Source organism: Dipodomys ordii, unplaced genomic scaffold, assembly GCF_000151885.1.
Source record: "Dipodomys ordii isolate 6190 unplaced genomic scaffold, Dord_2.0 Scaffold61, whole genome shotgun sequence".
NCBI classification, from domain to species: Eukaryota; Metazoa; Chordata; class Mammalia; order Rodentia; family Heteromyidae; genus Dipodomys; species Dipodomys ordii.
Window position 1 is genome coordinate 2,520,180 of NW_012267277.1, and position 16,688 is coordinate 2,536,867.

The 16,688-nt window shown below is 41.4% G+C and overlaps 1 protein-coding gene across 1 annotated transcript in view; it reads right to left on the reverse strand.

Moving 5' to 3' along the window:
* Inadl (InaD-like (Drosophila)) overlaps nucleotides 1-16,688 on the reverse strand; it is a 291,743-nt gene that overhangs the window by 197,011 nt on the left and 78,044 nt on the right. Inside the window, exons 16-19 of the mRNA XM_013022201.1 lie at nucleotides 16,072-16,281; nucleotides 11,537-11,653; nucleotides 9,119-9,526; nucleotides 1,810-1,924 (exon numbers count right to left, since the gene is read on the reverse strand). Of these exons, the coding sequence (XP_012877655.1) occupies nucleotides 1,810-1,924; nucleotides 9,119-9,526; nucleotides 11,537-11,653; nucleotides 16,072-16,281 (850 nt within the window). The remainder of the gene's footprint in view (nucleotides 1-1,809; nucleotides 1,925-9,118; nucleotides 9,527-11,536; nucleotides 11,654-16,071; nucleotides 16,282-16,688) is intronic.

Consider the following 16,688-nt stretch of genomic DNA (forward strand, 5'->3'; position numbering starts at 1 on the left):
TTGCGGCCTTATTTGAGAAATAAGGCAAGTCTTTCATGGATTATCCAGCAGACACCCAAATCCAATGACAACTCTCCTTTAAAGATGGAAGAGGAGATACAGACAGGGCAAAAGGGAGGAAGACAACTGTAGACTGGAGCAGAGGCTGAACTGATGTGGCTACAGGTGAAGGAAATGGAAGGAGGTAAAGAACAGATTCTTCCCTAGAGTCTTCACCCGGATTTACGGCACCTTGAAGTGGGTATCAGAACAGTGAAAGAGACTGTGAACAGACTAGGTCTACTGTTTTAAGCCATGGAGTCTGAGGTATTTATTACAGAGCCACAGGAAGCTTGCACATACAGCAGAAAGCCTACAAGATTAACTGGCATCACCTATGTAATACAGAACTGGGCTCAACAGAGGACAGGTTTGTCCCATGAGCAAAATATCCCCTCTCCATCTCCCATTCCCCCAACCCATGGCCCCATCCATCCATCAACTCCTCTTAATCAGCCAGGCCTCAGTGGGTTACACCTATCATCCTAGCTACTTCAGAAGCTGAGATTATTGGGATTGAGGTTCAAGGCTAGCTTGGGCGGAACAGTTTGAAAGACTCCTGTTATCCTGTGCCTGGGAATGTGCCCAGGCAATGATTGAGAGCCTATCGCAGAATTAACAAGCAGAATGTCAGGGCTGGAGGTGTGGCTCAGCAGTAGTAATGTCTGCTTTAGCAAGTGTGAAGCGCACTTAGCAAGCTAAAGGGACTTTAAAACAAAACAAAACAAACAAAAAAAGCAGTCATCTAGGGAAGCGTGTGAAGCAGGGAGGGTCATTTTTCTCCCAGTCACCATCACAGACTCATCTAGACAAGTGCTTCATCGCATATAGGCCTTCCGTCTTCACCACTCATGACTCCATTCTGTCAGTTTTTTTTTTTACCCTGACCTCATATCAACTGTAACATCACCTTCTGTAGTGCACTCTTCCTCACAGCATCTCAGCATACAACAGGAGAAAACCCAGAATGAGGCTTTTCCTCAGGAAACATATAGCAAGTTGAAGGACAACGTAAACCTGAACAGTAGCTCTATAGAGCAATGAGAGAACTAAACAGCTTCTCCCTATCTGTCATACAGCAACATGCTGTATTTCAAGGTTGAACAGGGGAAAAATTATTGTTTAAAGTTAAGTTTTCAAAGGCATATGAGTTTATATGGGGGAAGGCAAGGAGAGACATAGTACTTCAACTCTTTCATGGAACCTAAGATATTAATGTGCTAAAATTGACTGTAAAGTATGGTTATGAAAATGTCCTATAAATGTTTTAAACATTCCTCTCTTTATCAATATTTAATAGTGCCATTCAATGAGCTAACAATACCACTTAATAGCATAGGTTTTACCACATAACAGGAGACTTATTTCAGCATCAAGTACTAGTTTTAGTTGTAAACCCTACTGTGGATAAATAGCACAGGGAGACAGAAAACCTGGCCCTCGCAGAAGACAGAATATGAAAATTCTCCATCGAAATCTTGCCAGGGCTGCTCTTTCAGGTATTCTGAAGCAGGTGCTTAATAAGCAAGTTCAAATTCAAAAACAGAGTGAATGACAGCTGTCCTTTTTTTTTTTTTTAACCAGTTGTGGGGCTTGAACTCTGGGCCTGCGCACTGTCCCTCAGCTCTTCAGCTCAAGGCTAGCGCTCTACCACTTGAGCCACAGCACCACTTCCCAGAGTGAATGAATATAAACACAAAATGAGCACAAAATAAGACAGATCAATGACAAATAATCAAACTGTGTTTATATGAAACAAAAGCCACAAACCTAAATCCAGGCTGCACTGGGCTAATGAATTAAGATTTTCCAGATCATCAAATCGACTGTTTCCTTCAGCGGAGGGCATGGATGGGACAGAATCAAAGCCAAACGTTGCTTCCAGCTTGAAAGGAAGAAAAACAGAAGTGCATTAGTACTTTATGAATAATTTGAAGCACTGCAGATAAAGACACCAGTGAAAACAGGTCTTAGTGACAGTTTATTCTGTGGTCAAGGTGTGAGAAATGCTGGTGACTTAATATGTAAAAGAGCCTAGGCCAGAAAAACCTGCTCTTCCTACACACTAATAAAAATTGTGAGCTGGGCACTGGTGGCTCACACCTGTAATCCTGGCTCCTCAGGAAGCTGAGATCTGAGGAGCATGGTTCGAATCCAGCCTGAGCAGGAAAGTTCCTAAGACTCTTATCTCCAATAAATGATCATAAAAGCCAGAAGTAGAGGGCTGGGAATGTGGTTTAGTGGTAGGGTTCTTGCCCTAGCACGCATTAAGCCCTAGGTTTGATTCCTTAGTACCACATACACAGAAAAAGCCGGAGGTGTCACTGTGGTTCAAGTGGTAGAGAACTATCCTTGAGCAAAAAAGCTCAGGAACAGTGCCTAGGCCCTGAGTTCAAGCCCCAGAACTAGCAAAAAAAAAGCCAGAAGTAGAGCTGTGGTTCACATGGTAAAACAGTAGCCTTGAGCAAAAAGAAGTTCAAGGGCAGCTCCCAAGCCCTAGTTCAAGTCCCAGAATCGACACAGAAAAAAATAAATTGTACTTGATGAACAGAAGTGGACTGAAGTAAACATTTACCAACATAGAAGATGGACCATGTCTACCAAAGACGTCAGTTGTGGATTCACACCATCTCTCTCTCAGCCACCTTACTTTCCAGGCTGTGACTTAAATAGCTCCACAGCTCATCCCAAACACAAGGCCAATTTTCATAATGCTAAGCACTGTTTTTATTCTGGCACAGGGTTTCAACAGGAAGACCTATTGTAATCCAGACTGGCCTGGAACTCACAATCCTCCTACCAGAGCCTACCGAGCACTGGGATTAACCAGGAACAACTTCCGGTCAGTTCTTGTTATCTACTTGAGGATTACACTTAAAAGTTACAGATAAGCCTATAAGCCTAGCAGAGGAGGAGGCTGAGATATGCAGGGTGGAGTTTCCAAGCCCATCCAGGGAGAAAAGTTCACTAAACTCTATCTCCAAAATAATCAGCAAAAGTAGGGCCAGGGGTATGGCTCAAGTGGGAGAGTGCCAGCCTATCAAGGAAGTATAAGGCCCTGAGTTCAAACCCCAGAACTGCCAAAGGGAGAAAAAAATAAGTAAATCAGATACCACTGGCTCACACCTATAATCTTAGCTACTCAGGAGGCTGAGATATGAGGATCCCAGTTAGACACCAGATGGAGCAGAAAAGTCTGAGAGACTCTCAACTCCAATTAAGCACCAAAATGCCCATGGGAGCTGTGGCTCAAGTGGTAGGAAGCTAGCCTTGAGCACAAAAGCTCAGGGAAAGTGCCCCAGCCCTGAGTTCAAGCTGCAGGACCAGTACACACACATACACACATATACAGCAAGTAAACACTGCTTACCTACACAACTCTAATTCTAGTACTGGGAGGCTAAGCAAGGAAGATTACAAGTTTGAAGCCAGGTACATACAGAGACCCTGACTCAAAGTAAAAATAAGCAAACCCCATTGTAGATAATGTACATAGTATACTTTGTCTCGTCTTCCTTCTGCATACACATCTTGTATGAGCTTCAAAAGTTATAGTCTGCAAAATGCCAAAATGTTTATGTCCTCCCCTTTCATATTTTGAGATCTGAAAGATGTTAAAATATGCTGTTCTTACATATTGACTGCTAATTTAAAGTACCCAAAACACAGCATATACAGAAAGATTGCTTCAGGCAATCAGGCATGAGGGACTTATGCCTATAATCATAGCTACTATGTGGGTTGAGATATGAGGATAGAGATTCAAAGCCAGCCTGGGTAGGAAAGATTGCTTTGCCTTTCCTTTGCTGTGCGTCCTAGTGCCAGGAGGAAAGGCCCCTGAGAGTTACTGTATTAGATGCTGTAACAAAAACACCATTAACTGCTAACTCATAAAAACAGCAATTTATTTCTTACTCTTATGGAGGGTGGGGAGAGCAAGCTGAAGGTGCTGGAATGGGTGTGTTTGAAAAGAGCCTGATTCTGTTTTCATAAATGGCACCTCTAGCTGAGGGTCTCTCTCCAGCCTCTTCTAGAAAGGCTCTTAAGCCGGGCTGGGCAGGTGGCTCAGTGGTTGAGTTCTTGCCTTGCAATCATGAAGCCCTGGGTTTGATTCCTCAGTGCCACATAAGCAGAAAAAGCTGGAAGTGGCACTATGGATCAAGTGGTAGAGCACTAGCCTTGAGCTGAAGAGCCGAGGGACAGTGACCAGGCCCAGATTTCAAGCCCCATGACCAACAAAACACACACACAAGGAAGGAAAAGGAAGGAAGGAAAGAAGGAAGGAAAGAGAAAGGCTCTTAAGGGTAGAGTGCTTCTGACCTAATCAGCTCTCAAGGGTCCCCAGCTAGTGCCCTCACCTTGGGAATTGTGGGAGCAGAATCTCCATTTCCATCTTGGCAGAGTTCTAGGATTCAATTCAAGTTAGAAAATGAGGGGAAAGTACACACACTTCTTTTCCAAGTTTTATGTGGCGCAAACACACAAAGCTTTGAAGAGGCAGTTAGAGTGAGTGCTCATGTGTGAGACTGGCAAAGGAGAATAAACCGTAAGGGTGGGTTGTGAAAGCTAAGTTACTCTGAGAAGGGCTGTATGGTGCTGTGTGGTATTTTCTCAGTTTCTCATCGTTGACCACACACACTAGAGTGCCAATGGAGATAGAACATAAGGATGTGGCTTTTCCTCCTGGTGCACAAAGTTACAATAGGAAAGTCAAAGCAGTCTGTTTTTTAAAAACTAAGTAAAGCTGGGCACCAGTGACTCCTATCTATAATCCTAATGTCTCCGGAGGTTGAGATCTGGGGAGGAAGTGCACACACAGGAAAGTCTGAGAGATTTCCATCTCCAATTAACTAGCAAAATGTTGAACTGGAGGTGTGATGCAAATGGTAGAGTACCTGGTGTGAGCAAAAACAGAACGAGAGAAGCCTATAAAACACACATGTATGTGCATGTGCACGCACAAAGACACACAACTGATAGCAAACAAGTATTAGCAAGGATGTGGGAAGTTTGGAAACTTTGTGTATTTCTGGTAGAAGTGTAATAAACTATAGAGTTCCTTCAAGATATAAATACAGAATTACCATATGATCCAGCAATTCTATCTCTGGGTGAAAACTCTGTGAAAACTGACAATACCACAGCCCATTGTCCTTGTCAGACCCAAATAAAAATAGAGCCAGAAGTTATAAATGGGGGAAGAAGGGGACATTCGCCTGCCTGCTGGCCTGCCGGCCTGCCTGCCTGCCTGCCTGTCTGACTGAGATAAGGCAGTTCCTCAGGTCTCTGTAAGATTCCTAAAAAGAATTCTCACTTTATCATGTACACCACGCTTTGTATACCATAAAAGTAAGCACAGATTTCAGTTACAAAACTTGGCATTCTCTAAGACTGCAATAAAGTAGATAAGATGCTTGTGTTCCTTGCTGTTCTTGACTAAATACTTGACATAAACAACCTAAGAGAAAGGACTGTTTATTCTCCAGGGTTTGAGAGGTGTCCTCAGCCCATCATGGCCAGGGCAGGGTGGAATAGGTATCTCCTATCATGGTGGCCAGGAAGTAGAGGAAGAACTCAGGAAAGGGCCAGGGCAGGATACAAATTCCTAGGACTTACCTACAATGAGGCTTGTCTCTCTTTCAACATCTCTCAATGATGCCATTTATATTATGAATCCATCAAGGGATTAGCCTATCCATCAGCTCAAAGCCCTCAGGATCTAATTGTCCATGGAAATGTCATCACAGACACCCCTCCCCCGCATCATGTGCTGTACCAATCTCCTGAGCATTTTGCAATTCAATCAAGCTGACAATGGAGATGAACCATCACAATGCCTAACAAACCCACTTCCACCAACAGGCTGAACCAAGACTTGAGTCTTCACTGACTGTGGCACAAGTACCTCTCCCCTCCCCCTGCTCATTCCCCCCACCTCCAAAATAAAAACCTCTCAGTATTCTTTGATAGACTGGCAAGCCAAAAGAACTGGAAGCAGGGGAAGCAGATACGGGGACACTCTTGGAATCTTAGAGTTGGGATGAAGGGTAATTTAAGCTAAAGGCATTTGGGGATTGGACTGAGGCAAGCCTTTGAGAGCTTCCCTTGCATGACTGCCGTAAGCATCAACTTGTGGGAAAGGAGGCTGTGGTGTCAACCAGCCAGGCCCACGCCCAAGAAATGGTAAACCTGCTAGAACTCTCTAGAAGAGGGCAAGATCATTGCATCAGAGAAACGTTCTCACAAACTTCCTTCTCTCCCATTTGTTCTAACAACCTAGTATCTTTCCAAACAAATCTCTTATTTTTCCGGAGATACTTCTTCTTTCTCTCCAGTTAATGTCTCTTCTCTCTTCTGTCCTTTTTCCTGCCACTCTCTTCTGGGAATCAAACTCCAGGCCTCTCGTTTGCCAAGCAAGTGCTCTACCACTTGAACCATGGCCCCATTTCCACTGATATCCTTGGCCAGTTATATTTCTACCCTCCTAGGCTTGAATTGAGGAAGGTAGAGGACATTTTTGTTTCTCCCAATGTATGCATATGAGAGGAAATTACGCAGCTCTACAAGGGAACAAGTCCTGACATATGCTACAAGTTGGATGAATCTTGAAGGCATATTACACAGTGAAATCTGTGGACATATAATGGTGAAAATTGTGAGTCCACTTCTGAAACAGTCAAATTCTTTTTTTTTTTTAATGCCAATATTTTTCTGAACTCAGAACTCAAGGTTGGTGCTCTACCACTTAAACCACAATTCTACTTCTTGCTTTTTGTTGGTTAATTGGAGATAAGAGCCTCATGGACTTTCCAACCTGGGCTGGCTTCGAACTGCAATCCTCTGATCTTAGCCTCCTGTGTAAAACCATCTTAAGCATTATGCTCTATAACCTTAAATGATGTCATTAAATGTAAGAATAGTCTCAAGAAATATTACAGATTTTAAAATATGAGTGCCTAAATAGACAAATGTCCTAAATATATATTAGGTTATTTTATCTGTAGCTTTAAAAGTTTATATAACAAGGAACCAGGCTGTCTTTATTTGGGGAAATTAAAATTTTATTTTGTAGAAAATATAGCCATAACTAGTAAGGAATGAAAAATACAGAAAAAGAGGCTGGGAAATTTAAATAGAGTTCACAATTAGGATGTACGCCCTTCAAATGTAAGCATTGATTACCATTTCTAAACAAGCCTTTAAAAAGCACTTTACTAAACAAGAGAAGAAGCAAGCCAGAGAAGCATCAAAGCAGGCTGATAGGAAGGATTTTAACCCCTGATGGTGAGTAATGACTGCTTGAGATAAGGGTGAGCAGCCTGGGACAGCAGCTGTGATCTCAAACAATCTAGAAGGAAATCAAGACCTTCTATTTTGGAAAACAATGATAAATGATCAGAAAATAATTCTATGAGGGACTTTATTTTTGTAAATTTACTACTGGAGAGTCACCAGCTTTGGGGTTTGAATTTAGGGCCTTGCAGTTACTAGGCTGGCACTCTACCACTGAAGCCATGACCTCCACCTACATTTTTTGTTTACTTGCTTTCATTTTTAGATATGGGCTTGCATTTTTGGGATGCCATCCTTTTACCCATACCTCCAGAGTAGTTAAAATTACAAAAGTGAGTGGCTAGGCTACCAGCTGACTCACACCTCCAATCCTAGCTACTTATGGGGCTGATATCTGAGGATCCCAGTTAGAAGCCAGATGGAACAGAAAAGTCTAAGAGACTCTTAACTCCAATTAACACCAAAAAGCAGGAAGTAGAGGTGTGGCTCAAATGGTAGACCACCAGCCTTGAGTAAAAAGCAGAGTAAGAGCCAAAGCTCAGAGATCCAGACGCAATACCAGCAGGTATGCGTGCATACGTGCACATGCATACACACACACACACACAGAGGGAGCTACCACACCAAGTTTATTTGTTGAGATAGAGTCTCAATAACATTTTTTGGAGATTGACCTTGAACTGTAGGCTTCCCTCTCCACCTCCCAAGTAGCAAAGATTACTGATGTGAGCCACTGCACCCAGCCCATACGGCCATTAAATATTCATTGAAATAATTTGATTATCTTTTATTAAATGTGACAAAACAAAAAAATTAACACTGTCTAGGCTTCAAAATATGGGTTTTAACTAAAGTTTTATTATAAAGATTCACTTGACTATTTTATCTATTACCTTAAACATTTATGTATTTTAAAAGACAGGTATTTTCAGGTTGCCTTTTGAGTGGATAGAAAAACCAGCCATAACAAGTGAGTATTTACACACACAATTTCAATTTTCTCTCAAAGCTGAACCCAGTGAAAGACACCAACTGGTGACTGGCTAATTTTAAATTTAGAAAAAAAATAAGTTTATTGGTGACATAATAGCAAGGGTAACTCTATTAAAGTCTAAGCTTCTCCTGTCAAGTCATAGACAACATCTCCAATGTAAAGACAATTTTCCAGCATTCACTGCTTTTGTAGCATATGTAGCAGAAGAAACAAGAGGATAACCAAGAAAAGACCAACAATATATATTTTTGTTACTTTTGCCTTGATTTCCCCTGAAAAACATGGTATGTGAAAAACCACAAGTGTTAAAAAGAACTCTTCTTTGAAATGAGAAATCAGGAAGACAATGCCACATTAAAGAAAAGCCAGGCATGGTAGTACATGCCTGTAATCCTGACAATTAACAGGCAGCTGCAGGAGAATGAGAAGTTTAAGGCTAGTCTGGGCTATATAGGGGGACTTGTCCCAAAAAGGAAACAAACAAACAAACAAACAAACCTGACACGTAACTATAATCCCTCTGTACATCACCCTTTCAATAAAATTTTTTAAATCTGAAAAATAACAACATTGAGAAAAACCAGCAAGGGAACAGTGCAGCTCACTGACTGCCATGAGAAGTTGTGTGTCCTCCACAAATTAGGACCTTAGGCTTACAGGGACAACCCCTCACTGTGAAAAGACCCATTACCTCTCTTGGGTTGTTTTATTTTTGGAAAATTACATGAAGGCAAGAGGGGGCTGTGTAGGGGAGCAGTCGGGAGGATGGGAAGCCAGGTTCTGATGACTTACCCCGTCTCCAGTGCTGTAACCATACTGCTGTGCCTCTGAGGAGTAGCCTACAGTCATGGACCCTGCATCTGGAGACCTGGGCCCCTCATCACCTGACAGGCTGTCATGTAACCACGAAGTGCCAAACTGGAGATCCTGCCTGGCAGGCACAGGCGTGGTGTCTCGACTGTGGGACGAGGGATACACATCCGTGGACTGCAAGCGGTCCTGATAGAGCTCGTAGTCCTCATCCACCAGCATCTCCCTCTCCTCACCCATCTCCTCCAAGTGAGGACTCAGAAACTCATGCATTTCCCAGGCCTCCTGGCTGGCTTCCATTTCTGTTGGTGGGGACTGGAAAGACTTTCCCAAATCTAGAAATGGTTCATCCACAAGTTCTTCTTTAAAATATGGTTCATCTCTAAAACCCTGTAAAAAAAAAATTGCAAAAAGCAAAAACAGTTAAAATGTTTGGAGTATCCACCCCAAGCTGAAAATCAAAATGTGGATATTACTTCACTCTGTACCTTGTACTAATGCATGGCTAACAGGCTTGGGGGGGGGTACATTTCTCCATTACAAGCAAGCAAAAATAGCAGCTTCCCTGAACATAACCAGTAACCCAGGAAAGGACAAACAGCAAGGTAAGGGACAAAATTCTGCCCCTGGCAAGGTGAATGACTACTCTAAAGTATCCATTATACATTAACCCCATGAAAATTCTCCAGCAGAAATAGGAGTTTGGTTAAACAGCTACCCCAAATATTGAGCCCATGTGCTTAATACAGAAAGTAATGAATAAATATAGTCATCCCATGCTAATACAGATATGTGTAATCCAAGCAAAAAGCCAAAGTAGAGATGTGGCTTGAGTGGTAAAGCATCACCACTAGAGTAAAAAACCCAGGCAATACAGTGAGGCCCTGAGTTCAAGTCCCAGTACAGGCATTAAAAAAAATATATATATATATAAAACATATAAACATATAAATATATAAATATATATATATATATATATGTTTAGCCTTTGAATGTTCAAATTACATTCTCTTTTCCTCTTTTTTTTTTTTTTGGCAGTACAGGGATCAAACCCATAGCCTTGCTTGTGCTAGACCATCACTTTATCACTGAGCTACATCCCAACCCTCAAAAACATGGCAGAAACTAAAGATATAGGCAGCATGTCTATCTACTTTGAGAGAATTTTTTTATAATATACTACATAATAGAAATAGGTTTTTCCCAACTCTTTTGACAATATCTGATAAAAAGGAATGGATCTATGATGTACAGTTCTCTAATTACAACAACTAATATAAAGTGCTAATAGTCATAGAGAAGCAGAAAATTTTGTTGAGTTCCTGGCTAGTGCTGAGTGATTGATTACATGAATTTGCTGGGCCTCTAACCTAACTCTGGAGAACCTGTTGGTGTTGGGCTCAATTAGACCCTATTTCTTCTAAGAGATCAATAATTCCTTTCTGAAGCCCTAACCATTAAGAATTACCAAGTTTGAATTCTTGGGATGAGCCTGCTCTTTCCCCATTGCTTTGCCTTCACCTCTAAATACCACATAGTAAAGATTTTAAATTAAAACAGTGCTGCAGATTTCCAAAATATTGCAAGTATTTCCCCCAAAAAATGTAGTCAGGGGATTTATTACACTCTATCACAAGGTTCTAAAATTGGAACAAAGAATGTCTACACTTTAAGTAATGTGACCCACTTTACAGGTGTGTGAGGTGGTGTGGGACATGGTCCTGAGTGACAGGAATGTTGTGGGGGTCATTGTGATCAAGGAAAGAAAACCCATACTCTTGCTGCAAAACAACTGCAGAACAAAAATAAAATAAATAAGAAAAACCAACAAAGCTCCAAAATGAACTTTCTATATTTGCAGCATACAGTAAGACTTGACCAGGGAAGTCTTCTTTAGAAAAATTATTCAACATGAAAATTTTCATTGTCCTCACGTACTGGCATATTAAGTTGAAACCCCCTTATACAACTACTTAAAAGAGATAATAATGTAATTTTTTAAATTAAAAAAACGAATTTTCTCTTGTTCTGTTTTCTACCCTATTTCAAATGTATTCCTATTTCCAGCAATACATTCCCAAAGTTAAAGATGACATTAGTGAAACAAATTAAGAGATATCTGTTCTTTGCAATAGTGTGTGCCTCTCATGCCAGCAGGCAGGACCATGAATCCAAATAGAGGCAGCCTGGGCTACATAGCAAGTTCAAGGCCACCTTGAGCTACATAGCTAGATCCTGTCTCAAAGTAAAGGAGTAAGGTAGGGGGTAGAGAGACGCAAAAGTGAAGGAGGTTTTACTTTTCATCTTTTTTAGCCAAGAGAATCACAACAAGCTTTTGTCTCCTCTATAGAAATCAGTTCACAGCAAATCATTCAAATGGGAAATAAAGTTCTTCAATACCTTAGGGGCTTCAAGTATTAAAGATGAATTTACATCATGAATTCCTCCAGAAAGTTCAGCCTCTTCTTCATTATTGTTTGGATGTAAAATGTAACAACTTTCTTCTTTCTCACCTTCCTAAAAATATAAACCATTTTTATGATCAAGAAAATCCACTAAATTTGGCACTGATAATAATGATGGTGTGAAGATTTCACGGGTCATTGTACATTAGATACAAGTTGATACATGCCAAAGGGGGGAGGAGGGAGAGAGAGGGAAAGAGAAAGAGGGGGAGGGGGGGGAAATGAGGGAGAGGGAGAGGGAGAAAGAGACCTTAAGCTTCTTTCTGTGCCAGTCTTGGGGCTTCAACTAAGGGGCCTCGGTGCCATCCTTGAGCTCTTTTCCTCAAAGCTAGCTCTCTACCACTTTTAGCCACAGCTCTATTTCCAGTTTTAGGGGTGATTAATTGGAGGTACAAGTCTCATGAACTTTTCTGCCTGGGCTGGCTTCAAATCGTGATTCTCAGATCTCAGCCTCCTGAGTAGCTAGGATTAGAGGTGTGAGCCACTGGCACTCAGCTGAGAGACCTTAGGCTTAAAACTCTCTTTAGCCACTTCTAATTTTGTGTAAGTATATAACAAAATGTATACAAGTTATTTCAATAGAGTGGAATGTCCTTGTATAATTTTTTAAGCCATACCTCCGTCAGATCTTCTCAAACTTCAAGTGTTTTTTTAAGCAAAATCATTTACCCAGTATTAGACCTCATTATATAACTACCAGGCACATGTTTAAGTACTTAATATACTGATGTCCAAATTAATGGATTAACAAAGTAAGTGTTCTTATTAACCCTATGTCACTGGTGAGAAAACAGACACAATATTTTGCCTGGTGTTATGCAACTTAGTTCCATCTTGAGAATCTGAACCCTGGCCGTCTTCTCTAGAGCCTGTGTTCTCTATGACCACATCACCATCACCTTACAGAGCAGCAAGGTGAATGCTGGCGAAGCTGCGTGCCTGGTTCCAGACACAGCCACACCAAGCACAAAACTAAGCGAAACCCACCCCTGCCCAGCTCAGCAGCTCTGCCAATCCTACCATCCTGGCACTGAAGACTGTAGTATTGAAGTTGCTTCATTTGTTTTGCTTTTGCTCTGGTATATCTGAGGTAAATTTGTACAAAAGAGAAGATAAATCACATTCACGGGTAAGATCAAATATATCATCTAGGTGAGAAAATCAGGAACTGCTATATACAGTTGTTCCATCCCAACTAGATTTTGGAACATTTCATTCACATCCCTCCCCCTGCCCTAAATCTGCTGTGGATTCAGGACACAACAGTCACTGTCATATGCAGCCACCAACTGTGCCATAAAAAAGGACAGAACCAGAAATCTCAGAACCACTATTTACAAGGAGTTCTGCTACAGGAACCCAGATGTTATATAAATATGTGCTCCCAGAACCACTGGAGTCACAGCCATAAACATGAAAATAAAGAATTGGCTCAGCATGGCAAAATTTACTTCTGCAGAAGGGTGTGCCAACAGCCAAAAATCTGGCAAGCCATCTGGGTGCTCTCCCTTCTGCTTCCCAGTCCCCCAAATACCATTTATTCCTAATGCAGCAGGCCCCGCCCTTCTGTTCAGATTGGCTGAGCTCAGGTTCACAATCTGCTCCTGATTGGCTAGCTTGAATTGGGTAAAATGTATTTGTATAAGGTGACTTTTGACTTCAGATTAACAGTACACAAGGAATCTCAAAATGTACCCCCACCCTTTAAAAGTCTGGGCCTATCAATTACATCTAGTAAAGAAACCAGTGTAAGACAAAACCTTACATTTCAAAAGCCTTCCTTATCCCAGCAGTTCCTCTTTTCCTGAGTGAAAAGAGCCAAGCCACCAGGCCAAAGCAGGGACTTTTAAGCCCCTTGCTGACAGAAAAGACAGCTTTTCTCACATAAAGAAGAAACTCTTAGTAATGGTTTAAAAAGTTGGCCTTTCTCTTGATCCCTTCACTGGCCTCCTGCTCCTAAGGAGCCACAAACTCATGGAGGGAGAAAAGCCTAGGGATAGGTCCTCCCCACAAAACATTCCAGAAGACTCTCAGAGCAATGTCCCAGGTGTGAGGGCTCCACAGCTCTCTCTCCACCAACACAGCACAGAAATGCACATCCTGTTGGTGCTGAGCCCCAATTCTTTACACTGCCTCAGACTTGCAAAAACTGCTTCAAGATCACAGTTGGGCTGCTTAAGTCCTATAGTATGCAAATAGTCTGGGATTTTCCCATGCCACCACAACAACCTAGCAAATAAACTATCAGGAAATAAAAAAAAAAAATCTAGACAAAGTACCTGCTACCGTCTAGAATACTAAGTGAGATCTTATAAAATATGAATAGTTTTCCCCTACTGGATTTATCTGAAAACCAAACACCTTCCAGTACCATCTGTTGGACTATGACAGTACTTATACCAAGTACACAAAATGCTAAGCACATGATTAGCAATGTGCTAGACTTCATTTGGAAGGATTCCATGTGTCAGAGATTGGTCTAATATACAGGCATTTTATTAGGATCCATAGATGAAGAATAAAAAAATGGGATACTAAAATTGGAGGTGTGACCCTGTGACAGAACATCTGCTGATGTGCAAACATTCAGTCCCAGAACCACACATTTTAGAAAGTTAGTACAAGAAGGCCACACAGAGGCTTTCACGTATAAAATGATTCTATGGAATACATGCTTCTATTTCCATGTATGAAAATAACTGTCTGTATTCACCCATCTAGCTGGCTGTGCATTCACAGGGTGTCATTCACTCAGCATGCTAACAGATCCATATAACACAACTTTAGAATGAAGAAAAACCTCAGTCCTCTATTCTTATCCATTCTTTTTGGGAATTAAAAGAAGTTCTTAGAAGAAACAAGGTATTCTGACTGGTCAAACTGCTTATACAATATTTCTTTTCATTTGTTTGGTTGGTGGTTTGGATGGGAGAGGGTTGGTGGCTTGGGTGGTGGGGTTTTTTGCTGTTTGTTTTTGTTAGTTTGTACCAGTACTATGGCTTGAACTTAAGATGTCTTGCTTTCCTATAAATATTTTACTCAACAGTAGTACTGTACCATGAGTCACACTTCTACTTCCAGTTTTTTGATGAAAAGGTTGCAAAGATTTTTCTGCCAAACTGGCTTTGAATCAGAATCCTCAGGCCTCAGCCTCCTGGACGCTTGGTTTCAAGGCTGAGCCACCTTTATAAAACATTCCTCAAAGTGCAAAATCTAAGAAATGCCTGTGACCAACTGAAAAGGAACCTTCCTGAACAGCACATCAGAATGACTACCTCAGAATCTCCAAGGGTAGGATGGGAGAAACTCCATTTTAACCACCTCCTGTGGGTTCCTGCCTATTTGACATCTTCATGAGTCATTTCTGTGCCTTACCAATTAATTATATGGCCCTGGAGAATAACTCAACTCTCTGTACCTTCACTGGGTAATTTGTAAGGAGAACAAGGAGACTACCCTTAACATTGCTTTTATATTAGTTAATATATACATAGGCTTCAATTGACAAGTACATTATCTCATAAAAATATGTATATTTTTAAGCCTGTGTGTGTGTGTGTGTGTGTGTGTATACATACATAGGCTTAAAATCCTGAATGACACAGAGTAAACACTTGGCAGAATTTTTAAACCAGGTGAAAATTATCAATTATTTATTGCATGAAATATCTTCATAGCACTGGGACAGTAAGGTGCCCCTGCATTGGGAATCATCAGTTGATAGTATAATACAAGAAGACAACATCCACATGGCTTTACCATACAGGAGTTTTAGATGCTTGGGGCTGCTAGGCCCCAAGTAGAAAAGCATTAATTCTCATTGCTCTATGGTTAAAATGACACAATTAACTAGATTTCAACCTATTGTGCCATCTTAACATCCTTCTCGAGTAAAAGATCAAATGCAGAAACATTTACTTTAGAAGTGCATGCTAAAGCCAGGGAGATGAATGAAAACAGGAGTGAAGGAAGTAGCAGAGCACTCGTGAGGATAATGATGTGCTGTGCACCTATCCAATTCAATCCTCTTTAATCCTCAAACCTTACCAGGTAGACATTGCTTCTAATGCTACAACTAAAGGACATTGAGAATTATAGTCAGGAACTGCTGGCTCACACCTGTAATCCTAGCTCTTCCTCTTAGGCAGCTGAGATATGAGAATCATGGTTCTAAGCCAATCCAGGCAGACAAATCCAAGAGCCTCTTATCTCCAATTAACCAGCAAAAAGTCAGAAGTTAAAGGTGCGACTCAAGTAGCAGAGTACCAGTGTTGGATGAAAAAGGTTAAGCAAGGGCAAGAGGCTCTGAGTTCAAGCCCCAATAATACTGGCACAAGAAGGAGAAAAAACAAAAGATGCTGAAGATCAAACAGGGATTCCAGGCCAGGTACACCTGTCTTCAAAAATCCACATTCTGAACTTCTGAATGATGATCACTTCCTACAGTAAATAACAAAATCCAGCACTTACTGTCAAAGGCTTGCAGATGCCAAGGTACACAGTGCCAGGGGGTACTGCCTTCAACACTTCTACTGCATCAGCAAGCGTGGTGTTGTCCAAACAGAACTGGTTGACGGAGACCAGGCGGTCACCAGGTAAGAGTTCTCCACTTCTTTCCGCTACACCATCTGCTACCAGGGAGCGGATCACAATCACAGACCTGGTGGGGTCTAGAGGATCCTATGAATAATGCAAAGATCTATGAGTCAGGACAACCTATGCTTCAGAAAACACGTTACTATTTACTTCCTGTGATTTGCATTCTGAAGCCATGCTCAAGGCAACATGCAATAAAATAGAATATCACTGGACATCCACACAAACAGCACCTTGAATCAAGGTGGAGATAGAATCTTAACACTTGCACTTAACACTGTCTGAGTGCTCAATTCAGGTAAACGTGTCTGTTAAACCTCTGGTGACTGACATAGTTGGACTACAAGGTGTCTGCGAACAGCTGGGAAGTAGAGGTGTAGCAAATGGCAGGTAAAACATCAGCCTTGAGCAAAACTGTTAAGTGAAAGTGTAAGGCCCTGAGTTCAAGCCCCAATAGGGAAGCACACACATACATACACGCACACACACAC